General features: G+C 41.7%; 1 protein-coding gene across 2 annotated transcripts in view; it reads right to left on the reverse strand.

Annotated features, from left to right (window-relative positions):
• Positions 1-27,274, reverse strand: part of arhgap35a (Rho GTPase activating protein 35a) — a 61,082-nt gene that overhangs the window by 11,971 nt on the left and 21,837 nt on the right. For both annotated transcript variants that reach the window (XM_068316941.1, XM_068316942.1), the window contains exons 2-3: positions 8,183-12,015; positions 3,134-3,275 (exon numbers count right to left, since the gene is read on the reverse strand). In XM_068316941.1, coding sequence (XP_068173042.1) covers positions 3,134-3,275; positions 8,183-11,902 — 3,862 coding nt within the window. In that variant the 5' untranslated portion in view covers positions 11,903-12,015. The remainder of the gene's footprint in view (positions 1-3,133; positions 3,276-8,182; positions 12,016-27,274) is intronic.

Here is a 27,274-nt window from a genome sequence, read left to right on the forward strand (position 1 = left end):
ATAAAATATTAATGCACTTCAGCAACCAAAATGATGTTTTATGATTCTGTATTCACTCCTATAAAAATACAGTAATGATTTTTTTTTAGGAATATGTGCCAGCCTGTTTATATTCATATTTCACAACAACTGAAACAGGAAGACTTAGTTCCACATCGCTAAGGGAAGCAAAACAAGAAAGTTTTTGTCCGTGGACAAAAACAACCCCTCCTAGTTGAAAAAAACACACAAAAGTAAATTAAAAATGTTAAAAAGAAAAACTGAAGAAACCATCTCTATAAATGCAGCTTCACAGAGAAAGCTTAACACGCTGCTTAATTCTAAAACCATTTCTGAATGCAGCAGTTATGGAGATGTGGATTAACTATGTTTACATATCACCAGCTACTGCTTCCCATTGGTGGGAACATTAAATAGGATGGCTGTTAAACAATTAAATACCTTACAGTATTGTAATATAAAATGACTCATAACCACTGAGTCGTGGTTCATAGTCTTAAAAATACTAACTCCACCACTTTTTTGTAAGGCCTCCAGGATTTTAATTCAACTAAACATTTGAAGAGATTGGTGGGAAATAGTGATTCCTAGTTGAGATAACTAGGAATCACTATTTCACATCAATACTGTGAAATAGTGACGAGATTTTTGTGGTTTTATTCTACACAGAGGAACAAGGTGGACCGCAGTAATCTGGGATCTCCGATTAGAACAGAGATTTCAGCGGATTATTTACCTTGGGCAGCAAGAAAGTCAATAAATAAAATTAATTTCAAAGGTGATGTCACTGAAGTGTCACAAAATCTGCTTTTTTTTAAAATCTGGAGAAAATTTGGTATGTGTGGACTTTCCTCAAACCAGAGGAAAACCTTTTGATGCTGATGCTTTCAGACATTTCACTGCTGACGCCAGAGGGACTGAGATGAGATAGAAAATATCTTTAAAACACAAACTAAAAGTTGATCTCTTCCTTCTGACATTTATGTCACGTTTCAAAATGTTATGGCTTTCAAATTCAGTTGTCACAATATTATACAGCTGGACATAAAACAATATAGTTTGCAGCAGTAATATATTTTAATTTATTCATTCTTATACTTCTCAGTTATGCTCATCTTAAATTTAATTTTACATCTTTTTTCCTCTTTACTATCCATCTTTTATTTCTGATGTCTTAGTCATAAAAGGACGTCCATTAATCTCTAAATTAAACTTGTTTATGAGTCTTTTGAAGAAATTCATGCAAATCATGAAAAAACACAATGAAAGATCATGAAATTTTGAAACAATTTGGCTGTAATTTTCCAAACAACTTCAGTTTATCCTGATTCCATCCTTTCGTCATCATCTACGTGGGCCGAGCAGTATTCTCTCATATACTCTCATCTCTTCCTCTGCCCCTTGTGAAACTCAACTTTAACTGGTTCCACTTGTCTTTTTTTCTCTTGTTTGTTGAACGTACTCTACCATCACATCCTCAAACTGGACTGAATGTTCAAACCATTCAAATAACGTGCTTTTACACTGTAAATGAACATGGTTGTGTTCGATCTGGACCGAGAACAGCAGTTTGATTTGGTAGTCGCCGTGAGAGAACTGCTCATATCACTAAAATGACACATGAAAATACTCCATTCAACTAAAATCTGCAGTGCGAACCGTACTTTTAAACAGCTACAGACAGATGTCAGATTGAAAAATCCCAAAAAAGAAACCATGCCTGGGGTGTCTAAAATCCTGGTTAGGGCTAGCCAGCCAAGAATAGACAGAAGTCTGCCAAAATCCATACACATGCATTGACCCTGCAAGAAAATCGCCTCTGGATTAGCGTAACAGCTGGTGGCAGACTGAGAGACAAGCTGTCTGTCCCAAGGCTGGGTTGGGGGGGGGCAGCCTGGCAGGGGGTTGGCATCTGAACAACAGAGTGGAAAGGTGAAAAGAGGATATTCAATCCTGATCAGATCGGAGAGGAGATGAGAGGACGGGACAGGAGCCTTTGATAAATCTTTCATTCCACCTCAGTTTATCCCACTTTTTTGCTAGCGCAGTTTCATTTACACTACAGCTGTAGCAGTATGGCTGGTCACCATAGAGACGCCAAACAATCATACCCTGAGGTCATTTCCAGTGCGACCCACACAGACACGTGCCACCAAACAAAGACATGTCCTCACCTCCTCCAGTGACCACGGTGTGGTCGTCTCCACTGCCATGACAAACGACCATGTGTATATTTAAAAACAGGAACTGCCTACAGTGCACGCAGATGTAAGACTGTTTAAAAATAGTGGGTCCATTTTGTCTTTGTTTGTCCCGTGATGCATGGTAGTGATGATTCTCTCTGACCAATCAATAAGCAATAAAGTAAATGTGTATAAAAGCGAGGAGAGTAGAAGTGAGGCAAGCCACTATTATTGGTGTAAATGGGCTGTAAGTTGAATATTAATCTAATAACGTGAGAGAGTTGAAATACATCCTCAGTGTCACATTGATCTGAATGAGCCTTTTGTGGTCTTGTTTAAAGTTATGACTGTTAATACAGCAAACTGAAACCAGCACAATGACGTTCATGTAATATTCATGTCTTGACAGGGAACCCATTTCCCCGTGACTCCTACTACACTTCATTTTATTTCAAACCAGAAGTTATCAAAAAATAAAACCCAAACTCATCTCATGTCTATTCAGACTTATTTAAACTGAATATTAATATTTAACAAACAAAAGAAGGCATAAAAGAAATCACAACTTAATGTACAAAGGCACAAAGGCAGTCTGTACTAAAAACAATGACAAAATCACACTCAGACCAAACTGCATAAAAATCCAGAAGAGAGAAGGATTAAGATAAGGGGGAGAAAGAGGATAAAGAAAAGATGAAAGGAAGCACGCATAGCATGCAAAGAAATTAAATGGCTCAAGTGAAATAATTACACAGCAGGAAATACTTACATCAGTAAAAACAACAGGCTGTGATCTCACTCTGAGGTGTTCATTTCGACAAGTTCTACCAACAGCTACGTCCGCACTCAAACTACACTGTTTTTGTGTTTTTTTGTGGATCTGCTTGGGAGGAGCTCATTTAGAAAATGATGCCGCATGGATGCAGAACCTTCTAAAAATAAGTTCTTACCTGTTGTTTCGATGAAATGGATGCATTTCTCTATGAAGACTGGGATTGGTTTCTCGAGAGTGACCACAGTGACAAGTGGCATTCCAAAGTAGTTGCTTTCGATGGGTTTGGAGATGGAATGCCGAGGTTTAGATCGTGGTTTCTGGAAGACACAATTGAGACGATTGGTTGGAACACGCACAACAAAGGCACGAACATTTAGGCTTGATTGACAGTACCCACGTAGGAAAATTAAACCAATGAAGTACCTGTCTGTACATGTGCCAAGCAAATTTATCATTCCTCTATGATGACATCACAACCTGCCCTTCTCTACCACTGATTGACTTGGTATAATGATTACAGTCCTCTTGATGCCCCAAAATGAAAAAACTCTGACCAAGTGAGAAAATGTCAGGCCAAGCCAGAGTAAGATGAGTCTTGGGGTCATCATAGTTGAAAAAATGTTGTTGTTTTTTAAAAAAGACACACTGGAAAGGTCTGATACACACAGACAGATGCTAGATAAAACATGGCCTCCACAGTGGAGGTCAGGGCACAAAGCTTTGCCTTTGGAGGGCCTTGACTCAGATGGAAAACTCCATGAACTTATTTTGATTAGTCTTTCTAGTAATTCCTTGAGCAAAGTCACATTCCACCCCCTCCTTCCCCACCCCCAACGTCCTCCAAACCTTGAATTGATAAGCAACCACGTGTTGCAGTCTTGAGCCCTGTTCTGTGCAAAGTCAGATACAGATCAGACCGTTTCCCTGGTCTTATTATCTTTTCTCTCCTTCTAGGTTTCTGTCCTTTTCTACTGCACTGCAGTTTAAAGATAATCAAACGCTCTCATCCATTGTTTAATTACTTTGCATCTATTATTCTCCTGTGAAGAGATTTCTAATACACTCCTGCAACACTCTCTGCCATCCTCTATTCCCGAGGTACTGGCAGTAAATCTACTGCACTCCAGTGCTCTTCAGAGAGTAGAGTATTTTGAAGGCCCCTGAGGCCTCAGTCTGTCAGGCCCCTGGGGCTCCGTCCTGGCAGGCAGGGTGCTGAGGCAGGGACTCCTGGCTGGCTGGGCGCACACAGGATGTGGGAGCGGCACAGCCCTGACAGAGATACAGGAAATCAGCAGAAGAGTGCTCATTGGTGAGAGGGAGCTCGGAGTGCCCTCCTCTCCAGACACTGGCCTCGATGCACTCCAACAAATATTTTCGATGCCATGTATATACCGACTCACCAGCGGAATAAAAACAAAAGCCTTGCCTGGATGTTTCTGCTACGCTTGTTTGAACACTGAGTGCATTTAATCAGCTGTTAATGTGTTACTCTGTTGTTTATCTGTTTCTCTATAATGCCCAAGTTATAGTCTTTGATTGGATTTACGCCTGACAAATACACCCGCAAGACTGGATGTGATTAACATTGTGGTTGGGCATCAAGGACCGGTTCCAAATTGGATGTGGTTCCAAACCTGATTCCTCAGGAATCGTTAGATTCCTTCTTGGAATCCGACATAGATGTCACTCCCCATCAACTTGGGTTTCGGTTTCAGCAGCAGCCTCAGCAGTTTCTGCCTCACAGGTTAGATGGGTATTTCTTGCCAGGCTCCATCATGGACCACAGCTAGCAGCTGTCAATTGTGTGAATTTATTTTCTACTGAAAAATGCAGGACGGGCATAGGACAACACCTGTGTCAAGCATATGTCTTGCAATGGAGGATGCACAACATGAATAAACTGTGCCTTTGCCAACGCTGAGTAAAAATCAGCGACTGTACTGTTTGTTTGAACATCCACATAAGCAAACAAGAATTTATCCGAGCCAGCTAGTAAGCTGTCGTTAAACACCACTCTGACCTGGTTGTACTAAGTTGTGTTTGTTTTTTTGTCAGCAGGGATCTGATAGATTCCAGTGTTTTGTGAATTTATGAACAAGTCAATCATAATAAATTACACATTCTTTACACAAAACGGTACGTACAAAGGTTGTTTTTTTGTTTTGTTTTTCAAAAATATATTTTTTCTTGTGAGCAAAGAATGACAGCTGCTTGGACCAAGTGCCTCAAAGGCAGTTGAATCATTAAGAGTAAGTATAAGGGATAAAGACAACACACTAAACTTTAGTGCTACAATTTATGTCAATTTACTTTTCTAGGCCTGATTTATTATGGCTTAATTTCATGTGTTTCAAATTTGAAATTTAAAGTTAAACTTAAAACTCACTGATTATGAATTTGTCTCAATACAATGTTCTACTGTTCTCAGGCATTAATATCAGTGTGTGTGTTTGACGGATCCGTCTTCAGTCTGGAGCGTAAAACGAACCGTAGAAGACACTGACCCTACTTCATCCATCAGCTGGGTGCTCAAGAGTCAGGAAATAAATGTCCAGAATAATTTGGCAGCCTTGCTGTAACAGTCTGTGCCTCATTTAGCAAGACCCCCTCCAAGATGCTGATGCAGGCTCTGTGAAATACAGCAAGTCTGTCAACTGCTGCCCAATTACCATTCTAATAAAAGCAGCATAAGAAGCCAGTAGTAAGTGAAATTCCTTTGCCTTCTCCCTCCAAGCTACCTCCAGCACTACTCTAAAATCCATGAGCACCTTTAAACATGTGGCTCTGTTGTATATATGCATGAATTCTGATTTTATTGATTCACATACACACAAGGTGTGACTCTGCAAATACAATAGATTGTGGTATTAAAGAGCTATCGAATCATAACTCACTGACTGACAATTTGGTTCCTGTCGCACTGCCTGTGTTGTAGATGTGTGCATGTCTCATATGCTCCCCCCCTCCCACTTTTCTCCCTCACTGTCTTCTCCCCCCTCCATTTCTGACTTCTGGCCACTCCTGTAAGCTGTTGACTGAGATAGGATACGTTACCATCACTGAGAAGACAAAACAGAACACATCCGTAGTAATAACATACAGACCCCATGGTGAATGTTCATACACCCAGCATGCCACAAAGCAAAACCGCCATCCAAAAAAAGAAAAGGTTCAATCATAAGTTTTACAGTGCTCTCTCTCTTTCTTGCTAAGTTTCATTTTCTTTCAACAACATGCTTTCTGCTGTACTTTGACAGACTTTCTCTCATGTATGTTTTCGTGTCACGACACTAGATTGAAACTATAGGTGACTGAGGAATTTGGAGCATTCTCTTTGCTAGCTGAGGAGGTTTAAAAAAAAAAAAAAAACAACTTCAGGAGTTAGAGGGGACGTGTTTCCGGCCTCTCGCTGAGGAAGGGGCAGGATGGACCGCCAGAGGGAAAGGAATAATAAAACGGGAGTTTGGTCAAGAGCCAATTATTTTTTCCTACCCATCATAACTGAAACTACTGCTTTTGACAGCGTAATCCCCAAAATTTGAACAGAAAACAGGGGAAAACATGTCTTAACCCCGACAAGCAACAAACAAAACCAGTATGTTTACGGTCAACCCTGAGTTCCCGCTACATTTCCCTGACATGACCAAAAAACTCCTTAACTCAGCATCATCTGTCAGGAGGAATTTCAGCAGATCGGAGACAAGATTTTACCATTGAGGCACCTGTTTGGGAAATTTGAGGAAACTTGAACCACACTTAAGAGATGGGCTGAAATGCCATTACCCATTAATCCAAACCTGCCAAACCTAACAATGGTGTTGCTGATCTAAAATCTGTAGGCTTCTATCTTTTTGAGGAATTGTTTTAAAGTATGTCACATGATGTCACTTATCCCCTTCAATAAAATTTATAACCTTGCCAAAATGGGTTTATTTTTAGGTAGCGCACTTCATTAGCAGCATGTCCATCCTCAAACTAAAAGGACAAATTTCATAGGTATGCTGTGAGCTGAATTAGTCAACAAAAAAGGGAACATAGATTTGGCAGGTAGGATCTATGCAACAGGTTGGCAAATACACAGATACTTGGATATCACGGGTTAGTGCGTGAAAACATGAGTCACCCCCCTCCCAATCAGCCCTACTTACTGTGTATCTATGATATAAGAAACTGTCACACAAATTTAACTGGCATGTCTGTGTCACACCATGTGTGAATGAATAGTATGCCAGGCTGATAAGCTTAAAAGTCCAAGGTCAAAATTAGCATCACATCACATGTGAGACAAACACATAAATGAAGAGACGAGGGGAACAGCAGCAGAGGACACAAATGAAAGAAGACAGTCCAGCGTGTGCAGAGAGAAAAAATTCAGAAGGCAGAAAAATAAGAAGAGAAAAAGGAGGGAGGTGTAATGGAGAGTGAGAGAGAAAGAATGTCAGAGGAATGCCAGCAGAATGTATGAATCAGCAAGACAAATAACGCCAAGAGAGAACCAAAGGAAGGAAGCAGAATAGCTAAGCTGATGGGGAAGAATCGAACTCTTGACCAGCATTGGCACTTCTTTCATTGCAGCACTATAACAGTGAACGATAAATAATACTACCTTAACTGGATGCAGAAAAATGCAGTGGCAAAAAGGTTGTTAACAGTTTGCAACCACATCACATGTGAGGCTGGATTCAAGTTGTGTAATAAGCTTTGTAAATCGCAATTAAAGATGACTGTTTTATTTTGCTTGTTTGTAGTTTTGTTTACTGAACATCAAGAATGTTTATGACATTTTCTAAGATATGTCCTCTTTAAATTCCTCTTTAAGTGTTAGAATAGCTATAATTCCAAGGTGAACTGGATGCAAACATGCAGCTATGTACATGTGCACAATAAAATACAGTAGATAAAACAACACAAGGTGCAGCATGGCCCATCCCAGTAGGACATTTTGCCTTCTGGTATGGGTTAAGTGACAGTGTTTCTTTTCTAACCAGAATACTTAAAAGGTGATAAACACACAATATTTAACCTTTAGTAAGTCACTTCAGCAATTGACTGTTTCCAAAATAAGTATAAAACATTTTGTAATGGTCTTTGTTAAATGTTGTGTTTGGAAAAAGTCAAATTATCTAATTAAATTCAAATAATTTGTCTAGACAAGAATATTGCATATAAAACCCATAAATGTTAGTTTTATTTCATAGGAACAGCTGTTCGCACAAACACTTACCTTTGTATTTCTGCGCAGACTCTTAAGAATGTTTCTCCTTTTTGGGTCCTCACTTTCTTCAATGGAGTTATCCTTTTGACTTCCTCCCTCATCGTGGCTGGCCTTAGGTGGACCCCCCATCTCATCGTCACTGCCCAAGGAGAAGCTCGTCCTGAAACTGCTGAACTTGCCAAGCCGTTTGGATCTGTCTCTGTAAAGTTTAGGCTTTACCCCAATAGCAGACAACTTCCTTCTGCGCTCCAGTGAGCTGCTATCAGCCTCACTGTCTGATCCGTTTCCCCCAGCACTCCCGTTTGCATGACCTTTGTTGGCATTACGGATGGTAATAATTTTACCCTGTGTACTGTCATGAGGGACAGAGTAAATATTCTCCTCTTCTGTTGGTCGTGGTTTACTCACAGCATCCATGGGTTCTGCATAATCTGAAGGGTCATAGCCTCCATCACTACCTGGAGCCCAGGTGACCGCTTGTGGCAAAGAGCGGCGGTTGGTGCCCCCCTGCTGGTCCATATAAGGGCTGAGGTTAACCTTAAGGACAGGCTTAGGCTTCACTTGTGGAGGAACCTTGTTGTTTAGCTTGATCTCAAAGGTGCTAAGTTCAGAAATTACAGAAAATGTATCACTTGATTCCAAGTCTGACAGCTTCAAATGCGAAGTGAGTTCCTCCCTTAGCGTAGGGTAAGGTGGTGATGGATCAATGTCATCCTCTGAGTCCATGAGAATGTTAACTGGACTTGGAGAGCCACAGCGAGGGCTGATGCTCTCATTGGTACATGCCTCAGCAACATTATCATACATGTGTGTGGCCTCAACAATCGTGCGCTTCTCTACCACTTCTTTGAGAAAGGGTTGAAAAAGGTCAATCTTATGAAGCCCTCCCACCACCCCACCATGTCCACATATTACTGTGTTGAATCTGGCATCTATTTCATGGGCTAGTTCGTCTCCCTGACTGACCTGCTCCTTTGCCGACTCAGAATCTGAGAGTTCCATCTGACTCTCTCCAACTGCTAGCAACTGGACTGGGATAATGTCTTGGACCTCGCACAAGAAAGCACATAATGTTTCCATAGAGGCCTTGCGCCTAGCAGAGTAAACTGCAATATAGCCATGGACCAATTTGGTCTTGCGGAGAGAAAATGAAGAATGGAAGGAAAGCAGTGACAGCTCAATGTTCTGCCTCTGACCTCCTATACTGAAATCCAGCAAAACAGAAGTGCCACTGCTAAGACTGGATGCAGGACGACAATGCTGAGGTAACAGGAAAGGGGCAAGTAGTTGGTCTAGGTCATATGTGTCTCCACACATCAGGCACATGACTATCCTCAGGTCTGCCTCTAGCATTGACTGGGACTGAGAGTCTCTGAAGGCAGAGGATGGAGTTGGTAAGGGAGGGGAACTACTCCCTATGCTTCTCCTCAATTCTAAGACACCCTTAAGCATCTGGTTGATCTGTCTCTCATTGACATTGCGCCCATAGCTCATGCCTGGAGAAGCAGGGTCTAAGTAAGAACACTGCAGCTTTCCAGCCACCTGCTGCCCTTGATGAATAAGAGTCTGAGCGGTCTCACCCCCGATGTCCCCTATGGACCCCAAGCCCCGTTTGGTGACCAGAAGTAAGGACAGTGGGAGATGGGCTAAGCTGTTTTCCCTGTCTCTTCTACTTATGGTTGATTCCCTAAGCTTTTCTATACTCTCAACAACATAAGAAAGGGATTCCTTTGAGTTGTACAAACAAAGACAGCCATGAGGTGTAAAGGTTGGTGTGTGGAATGAGTTGACAGGCAAACGTACGTTTCCCTCAATGGGACGAAGGGCTAGTTCATACATTCTGCCTTCCAACATGTACCTGTCATCACTAGTGCACAAGGCCCTTACCTCATTTGCCATCTCTCTAGCTAACCCATCTTTACCTAGAATGACAAGATTTATTCGTTCAGCCCTGCCCCCATCAAGTCTTGAACTCTCTGATGGGTAGCGAGTAGGGAATCTGGAGGCCAGTATTTGTTCTATCTTACTGTCCACACAGTGGGGGCTGTTTGGGCAGGTGTCTTTTGTGGGGTGATAGACAAAGTGGATATGTTTCAATACCAGAGCATCCCTTTCAGCCTGCAACTTCTGCAGGGCTTTAAATCTTTGCTCCTCACCCAACACTTCCTGGATGGCTCCCATTTTCTCCTTACTTGGCTTAGCATCTACTTCAAGCTCATAGAAGAGCTCAGAGTATTCAAGAAGCAGTTCTTGAAAGTCTTCTTTGGCTCGGTCAATGATTTCCTTCTGATGTTTGTTGTAGATATCCAGGTATTCAGACTCATCCAGCCAATGGTAGAAATCTTCATTCATGATGAAGCTTCGGGCTTCCTCCCAAGGTTTCCCTGGTGTGATGAACGGAGAAACACTTAACTTCTCCTTGAACTCCCATCTCATCTCAGCACGTTTGCGCTCATTCCTTAACTGCTCCAAGTGAGTCTCATAGATGGCTTCTGCTGCGGGTGTTTCCAAGAGGTCCTGAGGGATTCGATCATCCTCCATGTTATCAATGTGTGGTGTGGTTTCCCAAGGCGTGTCATCTAGAACTACAAACCATTGAGAGAAATCTCTCTTCGTCTCAAGGACTTTCTGAACTCCAGACCAACTCAAGTGGTCAATTTCATCCAACTCTGGTAACAGTACAGACAAGGACTGTGGTAGCATACTTAGATACGCCTTCCTTCGTTTCTCTATATGCTCTTGTTTAAGTCTATGCACATGCTGCTGGAAGAGCTTCTTGGCTTTAGCTGTCCCTTCAAGAAAAACATAGTCCTTATATTCAGGGGCAGCATGCATGCGGCGACTAACAGAGGGCCATGTTTCATTGTGGTTCTTCACAATTCGGTTTACCAGCCACTCATAGCGGTCCTTAGCCGAGGCAATCTGTTGACTCTGCTGTTTTAGTGATTCAAAGTAAGGGATAATTTTGGGCTTTCCCCGACTCTTGTCTATTAGCTGAACCAGTGTAAGAAAGGCTAAGTCAACATTGACATTAGAGCGTGCAGAAGTTTCTACCACCTGCAGGTTCTTCTTGGCTAGAGCAAAGGTGTGTGAGTCTTTAATATAGCGCTCAACTCCTTCATCACATTTAGTGAGAGCAAGCACCACAGGTTTCTTCGTTTTGGCTAGCTGGTTGTACAGGTTGTTAACAAACTTCATCTGGTCCTCAAAACTACGATTCATACCCCGGCTGACATCCACGCAAAGCAAGAAACCATCCACCATTAGCTTGCCTTCAGGCATCTGTTTTTGCTCAAAGTCCTGCTCCAGCCCTAGCTGATCTGTGCAAAAGTACATTAGCTTCTCTGCAGAAGCCAGCTTTGTGGAAGCCGCCCTCTTGATGTAAGGCTGGAGAGCTGTGCTTCGGTGAGGCTGGAATGTCTGATCATCGATGAATTCTGTCTGTTCCACCACATTCATACGGCATTCTGGCCCCTCCTCCACTGTCCGCCCTGCCTCTCCCCAGAACAAGAAGTGGTCATTGTTTACGACACGGCCTCCAAAGTCACTTGTACTAAGAACAGAGGTATGGTCTAGGTAGAAGTCATCCGCACTTGGCCGGACAAAGCGGTTACACAGGCAGGACTTGCCCACACCACACTGGCCTTTCTCCTTCTCCGTGCCGGACAGCCCAATCACGACAAGGTTGTAGATGGGTGCCCGGACATCTTGCTTTTTGGCCATCATCATCGCTGGCAGAGGCTCATCCTGCCATGTTGGCTGCTAACTCTACGGAGAGGAAAGGGCTGCCAACGAAGGAGGGTTTCCATGCAAGGAGTAGCTCACTGGGCTGATGTCTGCCCCTGCATGATAGAGAGAGGAGGAGAGACAGAAACGCACAAAAAGAGAAAACATAATTAATCTTGAGATTTACAAAAACATTCCAATGACAGGTTTTAAAATTAGAGAGCTATTGTGGCTCTCATTTAAAATCCTGCTTTAAGCTTACTCGCTGTTAATAATGTTTAATCTGTGATCCTGTTTTTTCCACGGGATGTTTCCTGAAAAGATTGAGGTCAGCAGCAAAGCTACTGAAATGCTGAACATTAATTAACCCAAATGTGGCTCAGCAAAAATACATTTTTATGATATAACATATTTCATTTTCACGGCCCAACTGCACTGCTAACAATAGTGCCATCACCACTTCAGCCCTATGTTTGCCAAGATATGGGCTTTGGCATATCATGTAACATCCAATAGTATGGTTCTTTCAATTTCTGCCAGTAGCGACAGAAGTAAGTTGTGGGGGTTTGTTACTGTTGCAGAAGATTGATGAATGTAGATGCAAACACATGCACTACCACACATTTGTGAAAACACCCCACGAATCTCCTTACACTGTACCCCGAACGAAATACACACAAGAAGATGAAAACTTGTATTACTTGTATCCAAAGCAACTAATTGGCCAACTAGGGAAAGCCATCTGCATTCAAAAAGACTGTGCTGACTGGACTCGACTGTTTCTCAAAAAGCATCAGTGTGCCAACAGATTTAAGTTGGGTAATAGTACCAGTAATGTCTAAAAACATTATCTAGACTAGATGCAGTGATATTATCTGAGAATAAAATAAGCAAGGGAATGTACAGCTGAATGCAATTGTCAGCATGAGTTATTGCTTTAGTGGAGGACTTAAAACAAGCCTGCAATTCTCGAGGTCTCACCACGGCTGACTTTATTTGAAAGATGGTTCGAAAAAAGGTCTTTGAGTTTTCTCTATTAATTGCTTTTTTAAATTCATTTTGGATCTGATAAAAAGGTTTTCAAAATGAAATAAATGAAGAGTTGAATAAAATATTAAAATTCTATGAAATATCAAAGGGCACCTCACAGAATTCTTTGTGAAAAAATAATCAATGGCTTTTGAGTTACAACCCAGAATCAGTCATTTGTGACAGATCCCACTCACAAAATGAGCCTAAGTTCAATGAGTCGACAAACAAACCAGAAAAACAAAGAAACAATATTGCGGCTAAGCAGCAAACAGCAACAGTGTGAGTTTTACTAGTAAATGCTGAACAGTTTTTGATTTATGCCCTGGAAATGACACCACATTAGTCCAACTGCAACCATGGGGGGAAGAAACTCCCTAAAAAGCAAAACCACTTATTTACTTTATTGTTAAATGTAGAAGGTTTGATTTAAAAAATGTGAAACAGTTTATACAGCAGAAAGGAAAATGTGACAGATAGAACCCATTTCCTATATTTCTTTCCTCACTTCGTTCATAGTGGAGGATAAAAATGATGAGAAGAAGAGGGATCAGGATGCTCCCTTTATGGAATAGTTCTCTTTGACAGCCTAATTTGTAAAGAATAAAAATCTTTAAAGACAACCAGCAATTTCAGAACACTGCTTACATGTCATTACTGAGGCATTAATGTTGTAAAAAAGGCATTAAAACCACTATTAATCACAAATAACTCTTTGACAGAGAGAACAAAAAGCAGTTGAAGCCTTCATTGGCACTGAACTGAGGTTTTTGGACAACACTGAATGCATAAAGAGGAACCTGAAAGTACAGTACTGTACTGGGGTAGTCAATTAAAGAGGGTGGTAGGAGTGGCAAACTGACTCCAGTGAAATATCCTGTTGGATTTTTGTTTTAATTCATAAATTGAGTTCCATTAATCAAAGCTCAAAATGCGGAGTTAAGACAAAAATTTTAAAAGTATGGAATTTATTAAAAGAACAATTTACACTGCTTTTACTTTCTACTTGTCTGCAAAAAAAGGAAGCAATATCAAAAGGTATGTACTATGATTTGTTTCAACAATTTCCCAGGAAAGAAATGTGAATGTGGTGTAGACATGGCAGAATCAACATGGCAGAAAACAATAATAGCAGCATGTCTAAAGAAAAGCTGCAGCATCACATTTTGCACACCAAAAAAAGAAGAAGAAAAAAAATTTCATGATTTTCTTGTCTCCCCAAAGAGCAAAGGACAATATAGTAAGAAATCTCTGGCATTCAAGTATTCAAACAGAAGATGAAGAATGTGCACTGAGGGATGTGGCCAGTTCTGTGCATGGATATCTACGCTATGACTTCATCAAGGGTTAGTTGTCTGAGTGAATGACAAGTGTGCCAGTTGCTTGGGGCAAATCAGTCAGTGGTGGTGTAGCAGAAGATTTTACTGCAAAAAAATATGAGCCTATAATACATTTTTCCACTTTAGAATGGAGTTTGTTTAGTGGCTGACCTCTCACAACACTGCCAGGAGCAAAGAACACTCTAAATATTACACATCATATAAAAAGAGCCCTCTAATAATCAGTATCATAAACCGTGCAAGGAAACATAGCGGTTGTTGTTAATTGCTTCTATACAATGATGCTGATCATAAAGTCTATTCCGAATCCCAGTGGATGCTGAGTCCACGGCTGAATTTCTGTTGAATTACATTCCCTGCCCCCTACATTATAATGATAGCTTCACCCAGATGCATCTAATTGATTCATGTAACCATCTGAAAATATACACAGACAAAAATAAAAGGTGGCATGTGAAATCCATTCAATAAATACATACAGGGGAGCTAATAAGCTCTAGTACTGCTGTGAGTCACACAGAATGAACCTTTATGACAAACCTGAAGTGGCTGCCTTCAGCTTGCACACAAATAATCATGGAAGCAAGCGTGTAAACCCACATCAGCACAAGCGACCCCTATACTTACATATAAAAATGCACAACTCTATACGCACAGAAAAAAAAAATCATTTTTATCTTATGAAACATTCTGGTGGTCAGCACGTCGTGTGTGAAATGGATCACATTTATGACCACATGTGAGCGTCTGGATTAAATAAAGTCGAACTCTATTTAAGTCCCTATGGGCCTGGAGGTTAGCCGTGCTTAACCTTCTCATTGATGCATTTGCCAACATCTGCTTCACTGACCTCCATCTTTGTCTTACAATGTTCCTACGTGTGAATGCCGTGTGTGAATCTGCAAGTTCATACACATTTTGTGACAGTCAACAAGTACACTAACATAGTGCAGGCTGGCTGTGTGTATGAGAGAAAGCGCTGAGGCCTGTTTGCAATATCCTCAAAAGGAATGGAAAACAGGAGACCCAATGCAATTTTTTTTCTGGTCGGTCATTTCAAGGAGCAAAGGGGCCATTTAGGATTCAGTCTGAAGATGTGATGTTTAGAACAGAGTAGCACCTTATAATGGAAAACAAAAATGCATCATGGGACTGACTGTTGTGCCCAAGGCAAACCGACAGACCTATAATACAAATTTAGCAAACGACACTAAAACTGAACACTTCAGCTTGTTTCAGTGGCCTGTCTACTGGCAGGATTGTAAGAGCAGCATTTAATACACAGTAGATGCAGCCATTTAAGGAAAACAGTTCCTATTTCTGCAGATATATAAAGTCTCTGCCTAAGCTCAACAAGACTGCTTGCAGCAGTCCAGTTCTTAAATGCTCAGGAATACGGTCTCCCAGGTCTGTTGTCTATAGGCACAGGGTCTGGTGTCTGATACGCATGTCCAACAGCATACTGCTGTCTTAAGCCGGGGGCTACTCTGGGCTGAAGCAGAGATAGGTTAGGACATGTGGTGCATCTACCTCTGACCCTGAAACAAGAGGTGCAGAAAAGGAGAGGGGGGAGAAGAAGAGGAGGCGGAATAGATACAGGAAAGAGGAGGGGGGAGGAGAAAGACGGTGAGGCATTTGTGCATATGGAGAAAATGGGAGTATGAGGCAGAATGAGTTGGGGGGAAGGGGGAAAGACAGGAAGGGTCAGTGGCCTGGGTCATGTGAGACTCACATTGGAATCCTCTCAGGGAAGAGGGGCTGGGCTGAGGTGAGGTTCAGGGTCTAACATGTCTCCTTGCTTTTTCTCTTACAAGCAATGACAAGTTTATCTAATCTAACAGTCTAAACACACGTATGACAGCAATGTCACAATGACTTAACCCCCACCGTTCTAGGTCACTAAGTGTCTCAAGGACACGGGGGGGAGAAGAAGATAAAGATTCATTTGTGAGGTAATAGGAGTGTAGCCTGAGGCCCCGTCCACACGATGACGGAATTTTTTGAAAACGCAATTTTTTGAAAACGCATCGAAAACAATTCGCGTCCACACGACTGCGTTTTCAAAAAAATCTCCGTCCACACGTAAACGCATCACTGCGTTTTCGAAGACGGCTATAAGCATGCCAAACCATGTGGTGGCAGTATTGAGTCAAATTTTATCCAATAGGAATCCTCCGTGTTTTGTTGTCACAAAAAGCCTGGAAGAATGCTGCCATCAACAAGGTTCGTACATCCATCATGTTTGCACACACGGGCTCATAAATATGACGTCACAGCGGTTTTCGTCGCAGGCAAGACATCAGCGTTTTTAAAAAGATCCACCTAGGCCAGTGTTTTTAAAAAGTTGCGTTTTCGTTCCGGATATCTGCGTTGTCGTGTGGACGGAAGGTGTAAATGCAACAAAAAAGTTGTTGTTTTCAAAAAGTTCCGGCATCGTGTGGACGGGGCCTGAAACCAACGTTGATGACAGGTGTGAAGTTCATCATTAACAAGTGCCGCAAAAGTCAGCAAGAAAGACGCAGCTAATGAGGAAACATTCTGTAGTCTTCATCAGGCGGACGTACACTCACTACATGACAAAGACAAAAGTAAGCCAGCAGCTTGAGGTACATTTAGAGGGAAATGGAAACAGACAGAAAGAGAAAACATCCAGAACAGCAGTTGGGGGAAGTTAAACAGGTGAGTGAAAGATGGAGCACAACAGTTTTTACTGGAAGCTGAAGAGAGGATGGATTTTTCTAATCGAATTCAAATGAAATGCTGACAGAATTCTCATTTGAAGGGATGCTTAGACCTATCAAGGTAATCGTCTTCAAGTTAATAACTTACACAATGTTTAACCATCAGATACATTTTACTGAACACAATAAAGCTCATCTTGAAAACTGCAAATCAAGGACAAATGAGGCCCACATATGTGGTTTCTCAGCACGCCCTCTGGTTGTTCAGCTTTAGACATATAGGAAGGCTAGAGTTGACAGAAATAAAGGCCATAAAATAGTAATAAAGCAGTGTGACAGTGATAATGATGATAGAAAGGCAGCAGGGAAACGTTCCTTCTTTCTCTTATTCTCTAAAGCTCCCATTCAGTCAAAAACTGCAGGATTCAAATGTGCAACCAGTCGTGCTTCCGCTCGGCTCTCCTGTATTTTCTCCTGTGCTCTCGCCCACAGCATTATCCTCATCATATAGATTTTTCATCTCCATCTGTCAACATTTTTTTCAGTCTTACCCTTCCGTCTCCATCATTCTTTACCATAATCTTCCTCCCCCTGTGTTATCCCACTCTCTGGAGGCTTGTGGTCCATTAGTGAGAAACTAGGGGTTGTGGGCAGGGGACTGGGTTGAGCATTGGGTGGGGCAGTCCTTACACTGATTCTCCTTCCTGCTCAGGTTTGTGCTCACGCAATACATGTGGGCAGAAAGACTTGCAAATGAATGCACTAAAATAAGGCTGATAAAGACGAGGGCGAAAACATGAGGCCATGTAGGAATACATGTGAAACCATTATTTATAATCAGAGTTAATAACGTCTGAACTGATGACGCTTCACACACCTAAATAATCTGAGAATGATGCAAACAGAATAAACCGTCTCTTTCCACAAATGCAACACATCTAATTATCACTCACCAAACAGGAAATACAGCATGGAAAGACAGAGGAAATTTGTATGCGTGCACTCACCGAAAGACAACATCGACACTCGCCCCATTAGTAATGCATTTCACACGTGGAATGTGCACAAAACACACTAGAAAATCCAAAAGCAGCCCTTCTTTTCCTATATGAGACAAGGCAAACCTTAGAGTGTGTACCGCCTCCATTGACATTAAAACATGAACCTGATCATAACCTCATGGCTAAATCGAATAAAAATCCTGCAGCAATCAGGTGTTATGTGATAAAATCCATGCAGACTTGTTCACTTAAATATTCATTTATTTACATGATAATTCATCTATCAGAGAAAAACTAGAAACAGCTTTGAGCAACCTTCAGAACATTCATGAATATTAACGCTGATCTAACGCTTCTCCATCACGATATTTTTAGCTGAGATATCCAGATGATCAAGAATACGCAGTTAATCATTCTGTCATCTGCACATAGAAGTACTAATGTTGAACAGCCCATCAACCACCCAGACTGGGATCAAGGACAGCTGGGATTATTAACAACATGGATTAGCTACGTCTTTTTCCATCTTTACATTTGCTGGATTATGAATATGCTGACTGTCCATTAACGCAATTTGATTGAATGAGGATATAACCAGGTGAAAAACAATCAGAGATGCAGAGATGTACCAAAATAAGACTGTTGCACCTTCACATACAGAGGTAAAGTAGAGAATGGTCCCTCACTATGGTGATCCTCTGCAGCAACAGAACCACACATGTGCAACAAGTCAATGATACAATATATAATTCATTCCATACATGCCGGTTATGACCCAGGTTATCTGTGAACTACAGTTTAAAGTAACCTAAAGGCAAAGTGCCATGTAGACGGGCTCTCAGCTATGAGTTCACTTCCCCTTCCTCTCCAGTCCTGGTACTGCAGAGACACTGATAGACCCCCTGAGGAGGGAGGTGGACAGACAGACAGAAGGAGGAAGGATGTAGGATAAGAGCAGAAAATAATGGATACGAAGGGACAAAGACAGTAAACAAACATTTAGTCAACAATCGGGAATGCAGGATATCAGGAATAAGAGAGGACATGGAGAGACCGTGTTCGCAGATTTATCTGAAATTCTAGACTATAAGTGATGAGTTCAGGGAGCAGCGACAGAGGAAAGAGTCAGGTTCAAGTCTGATAAAGACCTGATCTTCAAAAGGTTGAGCAGCCTGTTTGGGGGTGGAAGGAGAGAGCAAGAATGGTGAGGGAGGAGTGTGTCACCGTGGTTTAACCTCTTCAACTGAACAAGAAGGCCTCTGATAGCGCTGCTAAATATAATGTGCTGGAAACGTAGACAACGATAGCTAGAAAGGAGCAGCACATGAATACATGCTGACACGCAGCACATGCACAACTGAGTGATTGATTTTAGTCACGAACCTTGATTCTACAATGATTTTCACTCATTTATTGGTCTAAGAAGAGGAATCGATCAATCGATTGTTTGATTAATCAATACAAAACTGACAAAATATTTTTTCCTTCTCAAATCTTCCCATGTTTTCTTTTCTTTCTTTTTTTAATAAGATGTATGATTGTCAATTTTAAAAACTCCATTTTTAATACTGATTACATAGAACCTGCATTGGCCATCTTCATCCAGCTAATTTTTTTAAAAGTAGTTTTACATTTTATTACTTTTTCTTCAAACACATTATAAAACACTCCAGAATGAAAACAATACAGTATTTTCCGCACTATAAGCTGCACTGGACTATAAGAAGCACCTCCAAAGAATGACCTATTTAATCCCTTTTCATATATAAGGCGCACTGGATTATAAGGCCCACCGTCGGTTTTTGAGAAAATTAAAAGCTTTTAGGTGTGCCTTAATGTGCGGAAAAACTGCAATGCTCCTTTGGATGCTGCCAAATGTACGGTAATTGTCTGAAGCTTTTTCGCCTTTCTACACACTTTGGTAGGTAGAAAAATCTGCTCGATGGGCTGCACAACATAAACAACGTCCACAACAACTGTCTGCCTGCGCGGTCGGAAAGACAGAAACGCCTCTATGTTTTCTTTTGGCACAAAAGCTCATCTGTGGCCCTCGATTCTCCCTCCCACTTAATTCCCTCTGCCAGGCATGAACAGCCTCACTTCTCATTTCTTTCAATGCCCCTTGGCCCTCACCTAATTCTCCCTATATTTCCTGTTCATATATTTCTCAGCCTTAGAATATCTCTGCCGAGCTCCATCTTCTCCTGCGGTAATACCTAACCTCGCCACCCAGCCCCTGTCAAACTAGCAGACTAGTCTGCTTGTAATATTAGCATACATCTGATCCTTGCTCTCCTGCTGGAAGGCTTGTCAACATCAGCACAACTGTATACACAGATTCAGACATCCAGTACAGCTGTCCTGCTCTTCTGCAACAACACAAATAAACAGCTGCAGCGCGGGCAGATGCAGTACGCAAATATGTCCAACACACTCCACAGGAGACACGGCGTTCTTGCATTCTTTAACACAAACACGCAGCAGCTTTGTGGTTCCGGATGACAGAATGTTGTTGCTCCCTTCTTATGGTGGGACAGGGATTGGGTGTAGGGGGGGGTCTTCAAGCACAGCTGCTAATCTGTCATTTGAATGAGCCTCAAAGTTTAACTCCTTGTGTAATCAGGTCGGCAGGGATGTTGTGTAGGTGTGTGTTTGACTTCAGAGCCACTAGCTCCCCTCATCTTTAAATACTGAGGCCTGAGCTTCATTTGAAGAAAACTATCAGAACTAAAATTGTTTCCAACACATCCTGTGTTTACAAAAAAAAAAAAAAAAGAAAGAAAAGGAAAAGAAAAATCAAGCATAATAGATTTCCTCGATGAAAGGCCAGAAAAGGATTTCAACATTTCCTGAATAACCACAGGAGGCTCATGTAGAGAGAGAATGTCTTAATAAAATATTATACAATTCAAAATTTTTTACATTTCCCACTGGCAGAGAGAGAAAATTCATCTGCATAAATATACAACATGAGTGCGCGAGATCAACTGGTGACATTACCTTCCATCTAATAGTCATTATTACCCATTTACAGTGGAGAGCTCACCCTCAGCGGGGATAGACGCTTTATAGATGGGCTGGGTGTGTTTTCCAGACGGTTACTGAGGAGGGATCTGTGCTCGCTCCTGAAGTGATGCTGCTGCTGCCACCAGCATTTCATTTCTGTCACTTATACAGCTGCAAAGGCCGAGACGGTCGGACTGAACTCTCCAGTATCGCTTGGCACAACTACTTCACGGCAGCCTCAAAGCTTCTATTGTTTCGCCTCATTATGACTGAAAGTTTCCATCTGACAACTCGTGGGCTGAGCTCACCTGTGTCTAATGCGTGTCCTGCTTCCTGTTGTAGACAGTGGAAGGATAAGAGGAGAATGGCTGGCGCAAAATAGCTGATGCTGGGAAATTTGACTTCAAAGAAACTGTCAAAATACAGACTGTCATACATCATTTGTATTTATTTATGTGTGGGGCACACCAGTGGATGAACAGCTCTACTTGGTCTTTGTTCCCAAACTAAATGAAACCCACATTCATATAGAAATATTACTTTATTGAGAATTAATAAGAGTGAGAACCTTAAATAAAGCACAATGTGTTTTACCGCTATCAGCCAAGATAAATTTGACTAAATGTAGCCGCGTTTGAAATACTGTACATTTATTTCTCTTTAACTGCGAGAAAACAATATTTTCCCCTCTCCATCTGATAATCTGGATAACGTGGCTCACGTCTTTCCATCTGGACTTCCGACCTGCGGCTCTCACGTATAATCAGGTCTTATGATCTCTGCGGGGAGATTTACATCATCTAGAGATCACCCAAACTGTTACTAGGTGACAGATGGTCATCACACATACAAACCAGCAGCCAACACCTACACCATATGCTCCGACATGTATACGGCGCATTCTCCTCTAACACATACAAATGCCCTCTGACACACCTGCTCGCTGCTTAAATTACTGATGCTTTAATTAAGTGTTTCAAAGCAGGGTTTTTTTTCTCTTCATTGCCATCAGAAGTGTTGAAGAACAACTGAATCCCAATTAAATATGAAAATAACTGCAATAATGAGGATCGAGGGGTCAAGAGGAAAGTGGAAGAAAACATAAGCCAGTTCCAACGGAACGCTTGGGAAGCTAAGAAAGAGTCTTGGCAGTGAAAATGTGGTATACACTTGTGCATCGACACAGTGAACGCCAGCCTGTGCTTTTCATGCTCTCGTGTGCAAAGCCGAGGCGCTAATGGGCTGGTGTAAGCAGCGGTATCCTTATAGCATCATCACACCCCACCAGTTGGCACAAGACAAACTAGTCAATAGGTGCCACTTCCACTCACATCTCCAGTCAATCCCCTCAATCCTTCCCTGCTTAGCGAAAGGCTAATAAAGCAGCCATCAGTAATAAACCAATGCTGCACCGCCAACTGATTCTGACAGGCTGAGGGCAAACAAAACCATTCAAATAGTAGAAACAGCCAGAACATCAATATACTGACTTTTTGCAATTGCTTCAATTTAATGCTTTTCTAACCGAGAAAAAAAATTGACCAGCTTTTAGAAAATTCTTGCAGATTTTGAAACAACAAATGGTTTTTGAAAGGTTTCTATTGTCTGCAGACCAAAGAGCACAATGGTGGGGTATCTTTATTAAACGACTGAAAGAAAAGTAAATTATTTTCCATCATTAAATGAAACCTTTCAATACTAAGTCTACATAATGAGACAGAAATTGAATGAGCCACAGAGGGCAAATGTTCGCTAAATGTGGATGTACAGGAAAGAAAAGAAGTGCCTGAAATCATAAACGAGACCATGAAAAATGTTATTTTACAACAAGAACAGTTTTCAGTGAGGTAGAAGAGGAGGAAGAGGGAGTCGGTGCTGGGTGAGGAAGGAGGGAGGGAGGTTAACACAAGGAGCTTCTGGTAAGTGCTTAGCACTTGTGGTTGGCTAATGGTACACGGACAGGGCTACTTTACAATCGCTCATCTGCACTTCTTGCCGCTAGAGCCCTGACAAGCTTCAACATGAAAGATATAAGCTCTTGTTAAGAGGGAATGACAACCACTTTCTCCACCTCTCTGCTCTCCACCTTCTCTACAGTTCATTCAATCAATTCTTTTCTGTTCCATCGGTCTCCTCTTGAAATCCTTCTCTTATCACATTTTTCCTCTTTCGGTGGGTCGTCCGACAACAACACTCCTCCTCGACGTCTAAAAGGCACAACGGTGTCACGCGGCGTCTCCTCTGTATGAAGCGACCTCACAATGGGTCTTACTTAAGTTGCGCAAACACCCTCTGAGGCATCTAAAAGAAATGTACACAGCACACAAAACGCAGCCCGGAATAAAGTGGAGGACGGCTGCCAGCGATGGGTGAGTCACTGCAGAGAGAAAAACATCTAATGACAATTGAAAACACCTGAACCTGCCAGAGTGTAAATTAAAGTTAATATCTCTTTACTGGTTGCCACAGTAACCGCTGGCACAAAGGCAGATGGCTATGAGGTCTCCCCCCACCCCCAAACCTTCCTCTGTCTCTTTCTTCCACTACTGGTGTATTTTTCCAAGAACTTCTTTCTGTTTTTCTGCAGTACCTTGACTTGTGTCTAAAGTAAGACAAACTAATTAACCGTTCCATGATATAATGGCTCCTAGCGGTAAAATAGTCTCTTCAATGTTCCAATGCGGAATGCACGCTCAAACCCGGTATGCATATGCTAACATGTCACTTTTTAGCACTACTGGAGGAGTTCACCCCTGGGTTCCCTCTGCAGTCTGAATGGAAAGGGCCGACAGGCTCTTAGAGAGGTTACAGGAGTTGTGCCTTGTCATCGGTATTAAATCAGTCTCCAGACATCCACTGGACTGCCACAACAGTCCCACACTTTACTGCTCTGCACAGTTCTGTCCCTGGCTCCGGCAGTGATGAATCCCGCCAAGCTCTGCCCAGTGAGGCTCACTTAATCCAGGCTCACGCTTCAGGAGAATGGTCCAATTTCACCGTGATCCACCCCTCGATCAGGGGGGCATATCTAGTCGGGGGACTTTGGTCAGTGTCGCTGTTTGAGCCCAGATTCTCTGGTAGTGTGAGGCATTTTCCTTCCAATCTGCTCTAGGGTACACTATGGTCACTTTTGATTTTTTAAACATGTTTGACGTAATGATCCGCTTTGTAACTCTAAATATCAGTGAGGTCTGCTCATTATATGAGGCTCCCCCGGGCGTGAGAATGAAATCCTGCAATGTGTTATCCCTTCCATTAATTTCTAATCTTATACTGTGTGCATGTCTGAGATTTGAGAGATGTGTTATGTTTCAAAGTCGGTCAGGATGGTGAAACCCTGTAGTGTGAGCTGGGCTTTAATGAGACACCGGCCAGTTGGTTGTGTCTACAGTATATCACAGTCAGAACAGCCTTTCATTGTAAGTCAGTTTTCACCACGTTTAGAAAGTATGTTATTGTGCATCTATGACAAAAATTGGCTTCTTTATACATAATCGTATTACATGTGATTTTAAATAGATGCTAATTCTGTGGAATTCAGTTTGCAGCTGTGAATACACTTGTCTTATTTCTTATCGACTTGCTTTTTGGCACAGAAGTTGAGAATGCAAGAGAAATCATAAAAACAGAGCCATCATCACACGGCCAACAGATTAATGTTATCACCATTGGCCTTAACGTATTCACATGATACGGCCATGAGGGGAGCATCAGAGCACTGAGTGGATGATTTAATATTGAAGGAAACGAGACATCCTACAACGGTGCTCATCTTTTCTCACCGTAGAGAACACGATGCCAACGTCTACAGCCTTCTTTTTTCACAGCTGTGTGAAGCTTGTTAAGTCGTAAGTGGTTCAGAAACGTCTTAACAATGTACACATCCTGCATATTGTGTAGCCTTGTGTAGTATAACACCAGAGCCATAGGGGCATTAGCGGAGCATAAAGGCAGGAAAAGGGAGACACAACAAGCCTGAGGAGTTGGTTTTACATTTCTCTTTGTAATAAAACACATACAGTGATGAGTTTATAAAGCAGTCTACACACTGGAAGCTTTGAGACGTTAAGTTTGTGCAGAGCCTGCATATCACTCAGTTGTATAATGAACTAATTGTATAAAGATATGAATATATCATATTCTATCAGATGGGCTTCTTTCAGAGACCAGTCATGGGAAAAGAGAACCATGAACAAGAAGCAGAAGTTGTGGCGTGGGTTGATTTGCTTTACTTGGCATCGGTTGTCCAGCAACATGACAATAGCACGTAGGCACACGGCGACTCAGATGAGGAAATGATACGCCATACAGGCCTACTGTAAACCAGGAAGACACAACTGTTGGCTTAAGGCAGGACTGAGTGACCGTAGAAAGGGTGCTGGCAGCTGGAGGAAACTAGCAGCTGCAACAATAGTCTACAACTTAACTCTGGATTTGTTAAAACAGACCGGGGAGCAGATTAGAGCCTGAGATGCCACAGACTTGTCTTTGAGTCACTCTGAAAACGTACAGTATATACGAATGTTTAAATCTCTAGAATGGAATGACAGGCTGCAGACATAGATGATCCTGCATAGAATAAAAAAATCAAACATGAATTCCGTGGACCTTGTCCTCCCCCTCACTTCTAGAAGTTTCATGTACTGTATACCGGTACATTAACCGTTCTGCTTCAAACTGGTTTCTATGCCATGTCTGGTCTGTTCCCACTCCAGGACCGGAAGAAGAAAATATCTCAGGAAAAGGCTGGGGGTGAGAATTGGACTATTCTCTCCACTGAAACAGGAAAAGCACCATGTTGGCTCTAGAAGCAGGCTCTGATCCAAGTCAACCCCGTACCTCCTGCCCCTTGAACATACATACAGACACACACACACACACAAACACACACACAATTAAATTTCACTACTTAGTATCGATGCCAAGACTCCGTCCACTATTTCCTTCCTCTCACCACCCGGCTTTCTCTCCTCTGATTGGCACCGCTCTTCCTCACTGCCTCATCTCAGAGCTTACGAGCCAATCAGACCAGCTGATACGCCCCGTATTCTCTCTGACATCACTGGCTTATGGAACAAAGAAGAAATTGTGTAAAGTTGTAAAGCTGATGAAACTTTAATTGCATACCTTAAACTGCAACGGAATCATTTAAGGCACGTGTGTCAAACTCAAGGCCTTGGGGCCAAAAGTGGCCCGCCACATCATTTTATGTGGCCCGCGAGAGCATAAAAGGTCAGCACGTCTAAAAATAAACAGGTCAAGTGCCTGCTTTTTGACCAGGCACTACATTTCCCACAATGCAGTAATTAAGCTAAGTAAGTAATTAAGTTAACATCCTAGCTTGTGTTTGATGTTATTTTTCTTTATTCTCTTGGACAGTTTGATCCTGGAGTGATGGAGTTCTGTGGGTTTAATATTAAGAGAATTTATGTTATAACAGAGAAACAAGCAGGGGAAAAAATCTATGCAACTGTCATGTTTGTAACTTGAATAAGGAATAAATTCAGCCTTTTTTTTAACATTATTGAGTAGTTACATTACATTGAGTTACATTTATTTACATTTATACGTTACATCTGGCCCTTTAAGGACAACCATTATGCTGATGTGGCCCTCAGTGAAAATGATATAAAATGATACAATATGATATTTGCGATTAATCGTAATTGTCAAAATTACCGGACAAACAACACTAAAATAATGCAATCACATGTTATTGTACAACACACTCGTGACCATAAATGTAATACTCTGGTCACGTGATGCAGTTCACAACAATCATAATCATTGCTCTTTTTTATTGCTCTTGAAACATCCAGGAGCGTTAGTTGTCCAGGACCTCACTTTGGGGGTTGCTCCCCACAGTCTTTATAACAAAGACACCAGGAATGCCACAAACTTTGCCCTGGCTGCCATGTTGGAGATGTTGGGTCAGCAATAATGAGCAATAAGGGGTGTTTTCAAAAGGTTACTCCCTGAATACCGGTAGCCATAAGCCCTTAAAAAAGAATTCCTTCTCCTATCAATCTCTTTTAAATTGTAGGTTTATCATGTCAAACTATTGTTTAGAATCGCTGTGTTTATCTCCCATTGACAGGCCACTTGTCTTCTTTTTTTCACTGAGGCATTTCAGCTGAAGTATATTTCTCCCTGTAGAAGTATACCTTAGTTTACCTCTCCTGGGCCTCTCTTAAGTGCGTAGGCTGGTCTGACATTTTAAAATATGTTTTTATTTCCAGTGTAGGCCACAAATGCTTCTGCTTCGTGTTACTTCTACGGTGTATATATACATCCCTATATTTTGTGTAATTCTAATAA

This window comes from Antennarius striatus, chromosome 6 (assembly GCF_040054535.1).
Source record: "Antennarius striatus isolate MH-2024 chromosome 6, ASM4005453v1, whole genome shotgun sequence".
In the NCBI taxonomy this organism is placed as follows: Eukaryota; Metazoa; Chordata; class Actinopteri; order Lophiiformes; family Antennariidae; genus Antennarius; species Antennarius striatus.